Raw genomic sequence first — 13,078 nt, 5'->3', positions numbered from 1 at the left:
AATTTAGATATAGCTCCTATATATATGCATCGCCCGATTTTGAAAAATTTGCCCCTAATAACCTTATTTTTGACCATAGGGGCCTCATTTATTAACTGATCGTACTCAAATTCTACAGCAAGTGACCTTCTGTGGTATCAATCATACCTGCAAAATATTATGCAAATTGGTTCAGATTTAGATATAGGTCCCATATATATGCATCACTCGGTTTTCCCAAATTTGGCCATAATACTTTTATTTATTAACCAATGTTACTCAAATTTCAAATTTTGATGTACTAGCCGATCGTATTTAGACTTACATTTAGCTCTTACATAAATCTATTGCCCTATTTGCAGAAATTTGGATTTATTACCCACAACTAATTGACCGATTTCCTCTTTTTTAATAATGGACTCAATATTAGTGGCATACTAACTCTTTTGGTGCAAAATAAACTATAGCTCCTAATATTAGACATTTCTGCTCAGATTGTGACAAGACACCCATAAATATGTACCCCCCTTTATGTTCACCAAAACCTATACCAATGATACTCCAAAACCTATACCAATGATACCCCACAAATGCTTATGTTTACTAATTCAGTAAGGGTGGTTTAGGGTATGATATAGTCGGCCCCGTCCGACTTTCTACTTTACTCACTGGTTTTCTTTTTTATATATTTTTTTTTATAAAATGCCTATATAGATTAATTCCAGGAGTACTTCTTAAACTTCGGGAAGCCTAATTATTTTTTGATTTTTTTTTTGTTTTTATAAATACATATTCTGGAGATTGTTGTTATCTACCCATATTTTGATGTGGTCTCTATATAGTCTTGTGTCGTATTTTCATTTATTGGTCTGACATTAAAATGTAGAGTTCGTTATATCCCTAAAATGCTGAGATTTGTCGTCGAGTCGTATCAAAATTTAAAATTAGTGTTCTCTAGGACATATAAACACATATGGCAAAATAGAATGCTTATATCGGTCTATTTTTGGAACACTACACCTTAAAATTACAAATGGAATACTGTTAAAATGAGATTTAGGTACACCTGGAGTCGACACCGGAGTCGGAGTCGAGGCTAATAAAAATGCTGGAGTCGGAGCCGGAGTCGAGCAAAATTGACTCGACTCCACAGCCCTGCTTCTTATTACATAATCCGAATTCAATAAATACTTTTATTTTTAATGATTTTTTATGCATTCTAACGTTTGCCTGAAACGTTTGACTTCAAAAATTTTCAAAAATTCGCAATTTTTCTAGAATACATATTGCATGATTTTCGACAAAATTTTAAAAATTTGAACCATTTTATTTATTCTTACTGTGTGTTTAACTTATTTGAAACAAAAAAAGTTAAAAAGCAATCTGTGAAAATATTCATACAATGCGTTTCCTCATTTACCACAATTAATTCGATTGGTATGTATAGGATTTTTTATATTTATTATATTTGGCTTATAAAATTATTTCCCCTTAGTACTATTCGAAAATTCCCTCAGCTTCAGCTTGTTTTATCATCTCAATGAGACCATCGGTTATTTCAGCGCAAACATCCAGAATCTGTTCGGCAGGTAAGAAAAATCCAAATTCTCCTTTATCACGAAGTTCAATTGTTGCAGTGAATGGAATCTTTTTGACACCATAGGCCCAATCTTTAGATGAACCCGAGACAGGATCTAATATCGAGAAAGACAAAAATAAACTCATCAAACTCTGTAATACCCTATTTCAAACCCAAGCACACACAATTCAAAATACCACTGGCACCAGCTTTGAAAACGGTACCAAAACGTTTAACAGCTCCTTGAGCAAAGGCATCTCCAATGCGCAGCATTTGTTCATAATTTGGAGGAAATTCAGAATTACTATGACCATAAGGCAATAGGACCCAATTGCCATACGAATGAAATGCCAAATACATACGAATATAGCCATCTTTGAAACGATTAACAAAATTCTGTAAGGCCTTTACCTCCGGCTCTGTGGCAGCTTTAGCTCCCGCATACCAATGATCGCAGGGGACATCAAGATTCCAGCCAGCAGCTGGAAGAAATTCAAATTAATTTTTTTTTCTCGAGGTTTAAGTTACTGTGCCCATATCCTACTTTGCCACATGAAGTCGAAATTTCGATTCATATCCACACCATAGCAGATTCCGGAGGAATTTGTAAATCCCGTTGGTTTACGATTCTTACGCCATAAACGCTCCCCTTTGTGGGAGTAGACAAAGCCATCGGGATTGAGGACAGGAACATAAATCCAATCATAATTCATGAGCAAATATTTCATACGCTCATCCTTGGCCTTTAAGAGATTGTCAATGAAGCAGCTGGTGGTGGCCGATGAAATCCATTCGATGGCATGGATGTTGGATTCTATGAAAATGGCCTTGTTTCCTTTTTTAGCAGAGATTTTCACAGCTTTGATGGGTCGACCCTCATATGTTATGCCTATGATGTAAGGCGTCACCTTGAACATATTCTTGATGAATAATTTATCCAACCATGCGTATATGTTACCCAATTCGTGATATTGTGTCCAGGACATAGTTTTATTTAAATGATCTTTTATTTTGGGGATACTCTGTTCCAGTATCCAAAGAAAAAAACCAAGTAAAATTTCATTTCATTACAATTTAGTTGCATAAGGAAATTAACTTACGCTTGCAAATCATGTATGAAGCATTCAAATTTCAATTCCAGATATTTGAATTGGGATTCTAAGGCCTCTTGATGGTAGGGATCTATGGCAATATCATAACTACGACCTGAAATACTCATATCATTCAAAAAACGCACCTAAAGATATGTGTCGTTAGATTAGGTCTTCAGGATATAAACAATTTCATTATTCTACCTACCGGTAGTTTGCTGGCTAATTTCTTCACTTCATCCAATTGTTGAGCATCCTCGATGAAAACTTTGTACACCTTAAAGTCATCATAGCGCGCTGGCAATGGTTCTTCAAAAGCCCATGTCAGACCTAAAATACACGATCCAATCGCCAATAATGTGAAGATGTTCATTGTGTGTCTTGGGAACCTTTGTTAATGAAAATCTATTTGTCCGCTTTAATGTTTTTATATACTTTTTTTCTCGCAAAGATATTAGAAGTTTGAACGGCCATAATTTAATTTCTTTTCGATAAAATCGCATTATTTACGCTGCTGGCAATCTCTGTCCTTATCAGAGTAGTAATCAAGCCATATACACTTGCCCGCATATTTCTGCGTACAGCGCATACAAAATTGAAATTTTAAATTTATCCACACGTATCTCAAAAACTAAAAATTGTATTGAGCCAAACTTTGTTTTATTTAGTTTATTAGCTAGTTCTCTAAATTATAAGTATATTTTCTTACATATAGTACAAAAATTGTAATTCTTATTAATTTTCTAACAAAGCACCCACAAAAAATGCACTCTCAAAAGTCTGCGTACAACTGCGTACACCTGCGATCTGTTGGCCACACTGCATTTACCGTTAACCAAAACCGGTTTGTTATGACTTTAGAAGTTTCTTTCATTCTTCCTATGTGATTTGAAGAGGCTGGTGTGCGCAATTGAAACCATGGAAAACAAGGGAAAAGAAATTTGTATTGACGAAAGAAAAATTATTATGAAGCTGTATGTTGAGGGAAAATCGTATAGGGAAATTGGACAAATAGTGGGTAGAGCACACTCATCTATCCAGAGAGTTATAACCAACTATGTTTCAACGGGTTCCATACTGCCAAAGCCTCGATCTGGTCGACCATCTCTATTAGCAAGTCGAGAAAAAAAACGTATCGTTCAATTGGTGCGCCTAAATCCAAGGATAACGGCTCACCAACTGAAACTTGAGGTGGAGGAAAGGTTTTCCAAAGTTGTTTCCGATGACACAGTCCGTAGGATTTTGAAAAAGGCTGGCTACAATAGCCAAGTAGCCCGTAGGAAGCCATACATATCAGATGTCAATAAGCAGAAGCGAATGGATTTTGCAAATGAATATGTATCCAAGCCCCCCCAGTTTTGGAACAAAGTAATTTTCTCGGATGAAAGCAAATTTTGCATTTTTGGTGTAAAAGGCAAAAAGTTAGTGTGGAGGAAGAAAGGTACGGCGTTCGAAAGGCAGAATTTAGTACCAACCGTAAAACATGGGGGAGGCGGAATCATGGTATGGGGTTGTATGGCAGCCAGCGGTGTTGGTAAACTTGAATTTATTGAATCCACAATGGACCAAATGGGGTATATACAAATTCTGAAAAATAATTTGTTGCAAAGTGCACAGCTGTTAGAAGAAGAGTTTTACTTTCAGCAAGACAATGACCCCAAGCATACCGCGCAGAATGTAAAGCTATGGCTATTGTACAACGTTAAAAATCAGTTACGAACGCCCACCCCAATCACCAGACCTTAACCCTATCGAGCATTAATGGGACTTACTCGAACGCAAGATTCGCACACATGCCATAACCTCAAAAAACATGCTTAAGGAGATAATATTGCAAGAATGGGGAAAAATTACAGCTGATGATACAAAAAAGCTCGTGGATTCGATGCCAAGACGTCTCGGAGAGGTACTAAATAGAAAGGGTTATCCAACAAGTTACTAGGATCTCACAGAACCTAATTTTTAATATTGAAAAATTCTTGTACGCAGACTTTTGCTAGTATTTTTTTCGCCATTTTATTTTTTTTTTTAACTGAATTAAAAGTACAATAATTCATTTCACGTTATGTTTATATAATAATATTTCAGAGAAATGTCCAATAAATGAAATAAAATAAGTTTTGGCCCCATAAATACTTTATGTGTAGAGTAATGTATGTATGAATTTTAAATTTAATTTTTTTTTGCCCCGTACGCAGAAATATGCGGGCAAGTGTAAGTGAAATTAAATAACCCAATTGGGAAAATCTTTAAGAGGCATGTATGTGAAAAAGTACATTTGATCTCAATATGTTAAGATAGAGATAAAACAATTGTACTTATCGGATCAGTTTTTGGGTCCAATCGAAGAATTACAAATTTCTGGCAAATTGATAAACAAATTTCTGGCAAATTGATAAACACGAAGGTCCAATTAACATACAAGATATATCGGATAAAAAATATTGCTTTAGATACTCAAGAACAGAAATCAGTAGAAGAGACTAAAGGGTGATACGGTCAAAATTTGGTCAAGGGAAAACGCGTGTAAATCGGTGAAATCGTTTATTTAAAAAATCAAATTAAATTTCTTTTTCAAGTTCAATTAGTATAAAATTCAGGAAAAATATTCAGTTAGGCTTTCGCTTTTCCAAATCCGAATTGCCGGGCCTCACGCTTGACACCTGCCATCATTTTGTACAGCCACCTTGTCCACCTACTTCGCCGCAGAAAGCCAGTTTGCCTTGAACTGCTGCTCGTCCTTAGCAGTTTTTTTGGTTTTCTTTAGGTTCCGCTTGACAATAGCCCAGTATTTCTCAATTGGGCGGAGCTCTGGCGTGTTGGGAGGGCTCTTGTCCTTGGGAACCACCTGCACGTTGTTGGCGGCGTACCACTCCATGTCCTTTTTACCGTAATGGCAAGATGCCAAATCCGGCCAAAACAGTACGGAACAACCGTGTTTCTTCAGGAAAGGCAGCAGACGTTTATTCAAACACTCTTTCACGTAAATTTCTTGGTTGACAGTCCCGGAAGCTATGAAAATGCTGCTTTTCAAGCCACAGGTACAGATGGCTTGCCAAACCAGATATTTCTTTGCGAACTTTGACAGTTTTATGTGCTTGAAAATATCTGCTACCTTTCCCCTTCCTTTTGCCGTATAAAACTCCTGTCCCGGAAGCTGCTTGTAGTCGGCTTTGACGTAGGTTTCATCGTCCATTACCACGCAGTCAAACTTCGTCAGAATCGTCGTGTACAGCCTCCGGGATCGCGCTTTGGCCGCCGTATTTTGTTTATCATCGCGATTTGGAGTCACTACTTTCTTGAAAGCCGATAGTCCGGCTCGTTTTTTGGCTCGATGCACGGTTGTAGACGATACAGCCAGCTTATTTGCGGCATCTCGGAGAGAGAGGTTAGGGTTTCGCTTGAAACTACCGGCAACTCTCTTTGTCGTCTCAGCGGCTTCCGGTTTTCGATTTCCCACCGATCCAGACTTCCTGGCTGTCGACAAACGTTCCCCAAACACTTTAATTACATTTGTAACGGTTGATTTGGCAACTTTTAGCGATTTTGCCAGCTTTGCGTGCGAGTAGCTCGGATTTTCGCGATGCGCGAGCAAAATTTTGATACGCTGCTCTTCTTGCTTGGACGGCATTTTGACAACTGAAGAGTGAATTCCAAAATCAAAATAGGAGCAACGTTCTACACACACACACACCTTCAAAATGAGGGGTGTTCAGGTTTTTTAAATGCAAAATTGAAAGAAATACGTCAAGTTTATATTGACCAAATTTTGACCGTATCACCCTTTACACAAAAAAATAAAATAAATAAGTAAGAGCAGAGTTAAGTTCGGCCCGGCCTAAGCTTAAGTACCCACCACCAGGGAAATGCAGAGAAATTCCGTCATAGTAACTATGATTACATTACAGTATTTGTTCCACGTTTGGTTGTGATAGCATTTTGATCTATGTTAGGAACGAGTTAAATCCCTTCGTTAGTAGTTGTCTTTCAGTCAGGCTAAAGGCTTCTTTTCTGCAGATGTTGAAATCACCAAGAATAAAATCCTATGGTATTATATTTTAAATCATCTATGGCTTGAGACATCATAGACCGAAAATTTGGTTCAGGGTATGAAGGACTCCTATAAACTATCATAATGTATAATTCTTTAAATTTTAGCACAGTGTATTGAAATGTATGCTCACCGTTGCTCCATTCCTTTTGCAAAATTGCTTCCGATTCAATTAGCTTTTCAATTTGACGTATTTTATAATACAACGATTTTTCCTCGACTTTTGAATATTGCTAGGTGTGTCTAGTCCTGGAAGCAGCGTGAAATTAGATATTTAAAAGTACTCCTCTAAAAAAGTCCACGTTTCTACAAAGCAAAGTATATCAGATTTCATAATATTTTGGTCATCGAGATGATGGGCTAGCAAACTTTCGATGTTGTGGTAAAACAGTTTTATTTCATCTACCACATCGAGCTCAATTGTGACTGGATCCGTCTCGGAAAATTGTCTGCCCTCAAGATGAAATATGGAATGTTATATATCAAATTTATCACAGCTCTTAAATGACCAAAGTACCTCTAAATTTCAAGCAAATTGGATGAAAATTAAGGCTCCCATGTCTACACCCTCAAAAAAAATTGCTTCTTTAACATATGTTCCAAACATATTTTGCAGGAAGCACATATATTATTTGATACTGACGAAACATTAATATGTTTGTTTTATGTGAACATATTATATGTTTGGAAGCATTTTGAGCCCAAAAATATGATATGCTTGGAAGATTTTTTTCCAAAGACGATTGTGCTCATTGCCTAACATACTCGTAATTTTCACTTCCACGAAATATTTTAGTTCTTGGCACCTTTTTCTGTAATACAAATTATGTTGAAGAAATTATTCACTTTTATAGATTTTTTAAATTTTACCTTTCGCCTGCACGGAGAATCGAACCGAGGACCATACAGTATGTAAGCCAACACACTATCCACTGGGCTACGTAGCTGTTATAGTCACCAGTAGATAATTATATTTATAAGTTACATTTATATAGCATAGTTTGCAGCGCCCACGAGCCCATGCAAACATAACATTATTTAACAGAAACATACATTTGTTTGCCACGTGGAGCAGTGGTTAGCATGTCTGACTTGCATGCAAAGGGTCGTGGGTTCAATCCTTGCTTCAACCGAACACTTTTTTTTTTAATTTACACATTTATATTTATACTATATTAAATTTTTATAATGAAACTTCGAAATGTGGGTTATTAAAGATTTATAGTCAGTAACAGTGCTTGATATAAACGAAATTGACTGATTTTTGGATAAAATATTATTTTTTATTGCAAAAATAACAATTTTGTAACAAAAAACTGTTTTTGGTACAAAACTTTAAAATTTGGAAGGAATTCAAAAACTCTAACAAAAGAAGAACGTGGAGTCGAGTATAAACATACATAAATAATTTTATAATATAAACATAAATTTATTTAGGCGTGAACAGTTTTTTACTAGCATTTAACACCATCGCTCTAAAATGCCTTTTATTTTTCTTTAATAATTCATTTTAAAGAAAATAAACTTTTTAAATTTTTTTAGCTGCAAAACTCGAACTTAATGCCCGCTTTTATATTTGAAGGTGTCCGTCAACTCCACTTGGACTACTTATTAATAACGAGGAAATAAACTTTGTTTTTATACATTTTACTGTTCCAACTGTAAAAGGAGTATAGTGCCCTTTCGTTATTGTTATGAAGACCCCTGATTTCTTTTAACGAACCAAGAAAAAAATTGTGCCCATAATGCCAAAATGATAAACAAAACACATGTCCACACATACATAAAATGCTGCTCTCAAGGCGAAAACATATGCTGTTTGTTTTTCAAATGTCTATTCTCTTGGTTCCGAATGTCCATTCTCTTTATTCAAATTCAATAATATTTAGACTTAAGCATATCAAATTTTTGGCCTTATCATAAAATAGTTTTCCGAAACAACATACAAGCGGTTTCACAGAAATTGTTCTCTTTTGATTCTTTCGCTGTGTTATGTTCATATCTTTCGTCAACTCTCCCGGTTTCCATCTCTATTTCTTTCTCTGTACTCTCTCTGTCGCTTTGAATAAAATATCGCAACATATGTATGTTTAGTCGAAATTTGTAAATTTATATATGTTTGCATTCACACATATGATTTTTATGAAACATTCATGTCCCAAACATAATATATTCTAACATATTAACATAGATGTCCCAAACATTTAGTGTTAGTTTAGGAACATTACATGTTTGCACTTAAATATATTGTGTTTTAAAATTGTGCCCGAAACACATTTTATTTATATCGGAACATATGAAAAACATATTTTTCTAACAGTGTACTATATGAAAACATGGACCGATATATACCAAATTTGGCACAGCTCTTTATAAGCCTAAAATACCTCCGCTTTTAAAATTTGACGCCATGTTAACGGGATCTTCTGCCAGTATTACAATATCGTCGGCATAGAGAAGTAGTCGATGCACAAGGCAAAAAGGATTAGGGGCAGTAAGCACCCCTGTTTAACTTCAGAGCCTGATTGAGATCACAGAGATCTTCGCCAGTCCATATTGCGTATTCCGTTGAGTTGTACATATTTTCTATGACCTTTGTGAGTTTAGATATATTCCAATTTGTTATAATTTATAAAAAAGAGATTTTCCGCAGAAATTTTCGAAAGCTGCTTTGAAGAAAGCATATGTTTTCTTGCGTTGTTTGGATCTCAGTATCACGATTGATGCTAAATAGTATTCGTTATCAACCGTTGAGTAACCTTCAAGAAACCCCGCTTAACATTTTTTAATAATTTTATAGTACTCTGCCCAGTGCAATATTCTCTCATTTAAAATTTCCATCATAATTTTAGCTAAACGGTTCATGAAAGTATTACCTCTATAATAGCATGGCTGTGAAATGTCTCCTCTGTTGTGTATAGGAAATATGATAGTTATTTTTCAAATTTATTGTCCATTTCTCCAGTATTTAAGATTGTGCTGTACCGCTTCCGTCCGTCCGTCTGTTGAAATCACGCTAACTTCCGAACGAAACAAGCTATCGACTTGAAACTTGACACAAATAGTTGTTATTGATGTAGGTCGGATGGTATTGCAAATGGGCCATATCGGTCCACTTTTACGTATAGCCTCCATATAAACGGACCCCCAAATTTGGCTTGCGAGGCCTCTAAGAGAAGCAAATTTCATCCGATTCGGTTGAAATTTGGTACATGGTGTTAGTATATGGTCTCTAACAACCATGCATAAATTGGTCCACATCGGTCCATAATTATATATAGCCCCCATATAAACCGATCCCCCGATTTGGCTTGCGAGGCCTCTAAGAGAAGTAAATTTCATCCGATCTGCTTGAAATTTGGTACATGGTGTCAGTATATGGTATCTAACAACCGTTCAAAAACTGGTCAACATCGGTCCATAACTTTATATAGCCCCATATAAACCGATCCCCCGATTTGGCTTGCGAGGCTTCTAAGAGAAGCAAATTTCATCCGATCCTTCTGAAATTTGGTACATGGTGTTAGCATATGGTCTCTAACAACCATGCAAAAATTGGTCCACATCGGTCCATAATTATATGTAGCCCCCATATAAACCGATCCCCCGATTTGGCTTGCAAGGCCTCCAAGAGAAGCAAAATTCATCCGATCTGCTTGAAATTTGGTACGTGGTGATCGTATATGATATTTAACAACCATGCCAAAAGTGGTCCATATCAGTCCATAATCATATATAGCCCAATATAAACCGATCCCGAGATTTGGTTTTGGAGCCTCTTGGAGGAGCAGATTTCATCCGAGTCAGTTGAAATTTGGTACATTGTGCTAGTATATGGTCGTTAACAACCATGCCATATCGGTCTATAGTTATATATATCCCTCAGATAAAGCGATTTCCAATCACACAAAAATTGGTCCATATCAAGTTCATAATTGTATATAGCCCCCATATAAGCGACCCCCATATTTCAATTCTGGCTCTCTACGTACCGTGCAAAAAGGCCATATCGATTCTTAATTATTTGTAGACTTAACTATACATAACTTTTTTGTCTAAATAATATATACCACGTATGGACTAACTCACAATTTATAAAACGATGTTAAGAAGTTTTAAGATACCAACACCCAAGTATTTCGATTGTGGATGACAGTCTTTCGTAGAAGTTTCTACGCAATCCATGGTGGAGGGTACATAAGATTCGGCCTGGCCGAACTTACGGCCGTATATACTTGTTTTATTTGTTTTTCATTTTTATTTTTTAAATGAAAAACTTAATTTTCTTGATGAAACAATGTTAAATTTTAGGCAAAAAAAATACATTTTCACCTTTATGGAAATTTATTTCGTGCACTTAATTTCTTTTTATTTGCATTTTAATGCTATGTCAAATCGAAAACCGGAAATCGAAACCGGAAGCCGCTGAGACGGCAAAAAGAGTTGCCGGTAGTTTCAAGCGAAACCCTAACCTCTCTCTCCGAGATGCCGCAAATAAGTTGGGTGTATCGTCTACAACCGTGCATCGAGCCAAAAACGAGCCGGACTATCGACTTACAAGAAGGTAGTGACTCCAAATCGCGATGATAAACAAAATACGACGGCCAAAGCGCGATCCCGGAGGCTGTACACGACGATGCTGACGAAGTTTGACTGCGTGGTAATGGACGACGAAACCTACGTCAAAGCCGACTACAAGCATATTCCGGGACAGGAGTTTTATACGGCAAAAGGAAGGGGAAAGGTAGCAGATATTTCAAGCACATAAAACTGTCAAAGTTCGCAAAGAAATATCTGGTTTGGCAAGCCATCTCTACCTGTGGCTTGAAAATCTGCATTTTCATAGCTTCCGGGACTGTCAACCAAGAAATTTACGTGAAAGAGTGTTTGAATAAACGTCTGCTGCCTTTCCTGAAGAAACACGGTTGTTCCGTACTGTTTTGGCCGGATTTGGCATCTTGCCATTACGGTAAAAAGGCCATAGAGTGGTACGCTGCCAACAACGTGCAGGTGGTTCCCAAGGACAAGAACCCTCCCAACACGCCAGAGCTCCGCCCAATTGAGAAATACTGGGATATTGTCAAGCGGAACCTGAAGAAGACCAAAAAACCGCTAATGACGAGCAGCAGTTCAAGGCAAACTGGCTTTCTGCGGCGAAGAAGGTGGACAAGGTGGCTGTACAAAATCTGATGGCAGGTGTCAAGCGTGAGGCCCGGCAATTCGGATTTGGAAAAGCGAAAGCCTAACTGAATATTTTTCCTGAATTTTATACTAATTGAACTTGAAAAAGAAATTTAATTTGATTTTTTAAATAAACGATTTCACCGATTTACACGCGCTTTCCCTTGACCAAATTTTGACCTAACACCCTTTATAGCTCCCATATATATGAATCGACCGATTTTTCCAAATTTGGCCATAATACTCTTATTTATTATCCAATGTTGCTCAAATTTCAAATGTGAACTGATCGTATTTAGACTTACATGTAGCTCATACATAAATCTATTATCCTATTTTCAGGAATTTGTCTTTATTACCCACACTAATTGAGCGATTTCATCTTTTTTTAATAATGGACTCAATATTAATGGCATACTAACTCTGTAGGTTCAGAATCAACTATAGCTCCTAATATCAGACATTTCTGTTCAGATTGTGATAAAACTCCCATGTACCCCTTAATGTTCTTAAATGTGGAAATGCGGTTTTTCCCCAAACCAATACCATTGATACCCCACAAACAATGTTTACTAATTCAGTTTTGGGGGGTGATATAGTCGGTCCCGTCTGACTTTCTGCTTTACTCACTTGTTTCAATTTGAAAGTTTAATTGACGATATCTTTTTTCTAGAATTTTATTGTTATGAAGGGGGTGATTCTTTTTTAATCAGTATTTATTAGAAATGTCTAGCGACGAGTGCCGAATTTCTGAACTTTATAAAGATGCCAAACGTGTGTAGAAAATTCATAAAAGCATTTGAAATTAGGAAGACATTACTGATCGAAATAAATTGGATGAAAGCATTACACTGATCAAGATGTACACTTGAATAGAGGTTCATAATTTGATAAAATTGAAAATGCTTGAAATACACAAAAGTTCGATAATACATCTTTGGAAGTTTTTTTTCTTTTTTTTAGCTGGCTTTAGTAGTTTTTATGGTGGTTTAAATTTTTGGTGTTTTTTGCCCTTCGGGAGTTGGCATCGCTGTTTATTTGGTGTTGCTTCAGGTATAAGTGTATACAACACCAACGGGAACGTTATGATTGTATTCGAACGTACAAACATCGGTCCAATCGGAAACAACTACAAATCTCTACCTTACTTGTTTGGCTTCGAGTTGTTCTCGAACACAAAAATATATGACCGATGCA

General features: G+C 36.5%; 2 protein-coding genes across 2 annotated transcripts; both read right to left on the bottom strand.

The window, feature by feature from the left end:
* Positions 1-1,423: 1,423 nt before the first annotated feature.
* LOC142223986 (zinc carboxypeptidase-like) lies at positions 1,424-2,587 on the bottom strand. Its single transcript, XM_075293795.1, has 3 exons — positions 2,103-2,587; positions 1,744-2,040; positions 1,424-1,673 (listed from the first exon to the last, which is right to left on the bottom strand). Exons 1-3 carry the CDS (start codon positions 2,542-2,544, stop codon positions 1,477-1,479), a joined length of 936 nt encoding a protein of 311 aa, XP_075149910.1. The 5' UTR covers positions 2,545-2,587; the 3' UTR covers positions 1,424-1,476.
* A 67-nt stretch (positions 2,588-2,654) lies between these two features.
* Positions 2,655-3,037, bottom strand: LOC142225059 (uncharacterized). Its single transcript, XM_075294835.1, has 2 exons — positions 2,858-3,037; positions 2,655-2,795 (listed from the first exon to the last, which is right to left on the bottom strand). The coding sequence occupies exons 1-2, from the start codon at positions 3,020-3,022 to the stop codon at positions 2,655-2,657; spliced, it is 306 nt and encodes a 101-aa protein (XP_075150950.1). The 5' UTR covers positions 3,023-3,037.
* Between the last annotated feature and the right edge of the window lie 10,041 nt (positions 3,038-13,078).

The sequence above is a fragment of the Haematobia irritans genome, chromosome 2 (assembly GCF_050003625.1).
Source record: "Haematobia irritans isolate KBUSLIRL chromosome 2, ASM5000362v1, whole genome shotgun sequence".
NCBI lineage: Eukaryota > Metazoa > Arthropoda > Insecta > Diptera > Muscidae > Haematobia > Haematobia irritans.
Note: the sequence above shows the minus strand (reverse complement) of the source record. Positions and strands in the feature narration are given on the sequence as shown.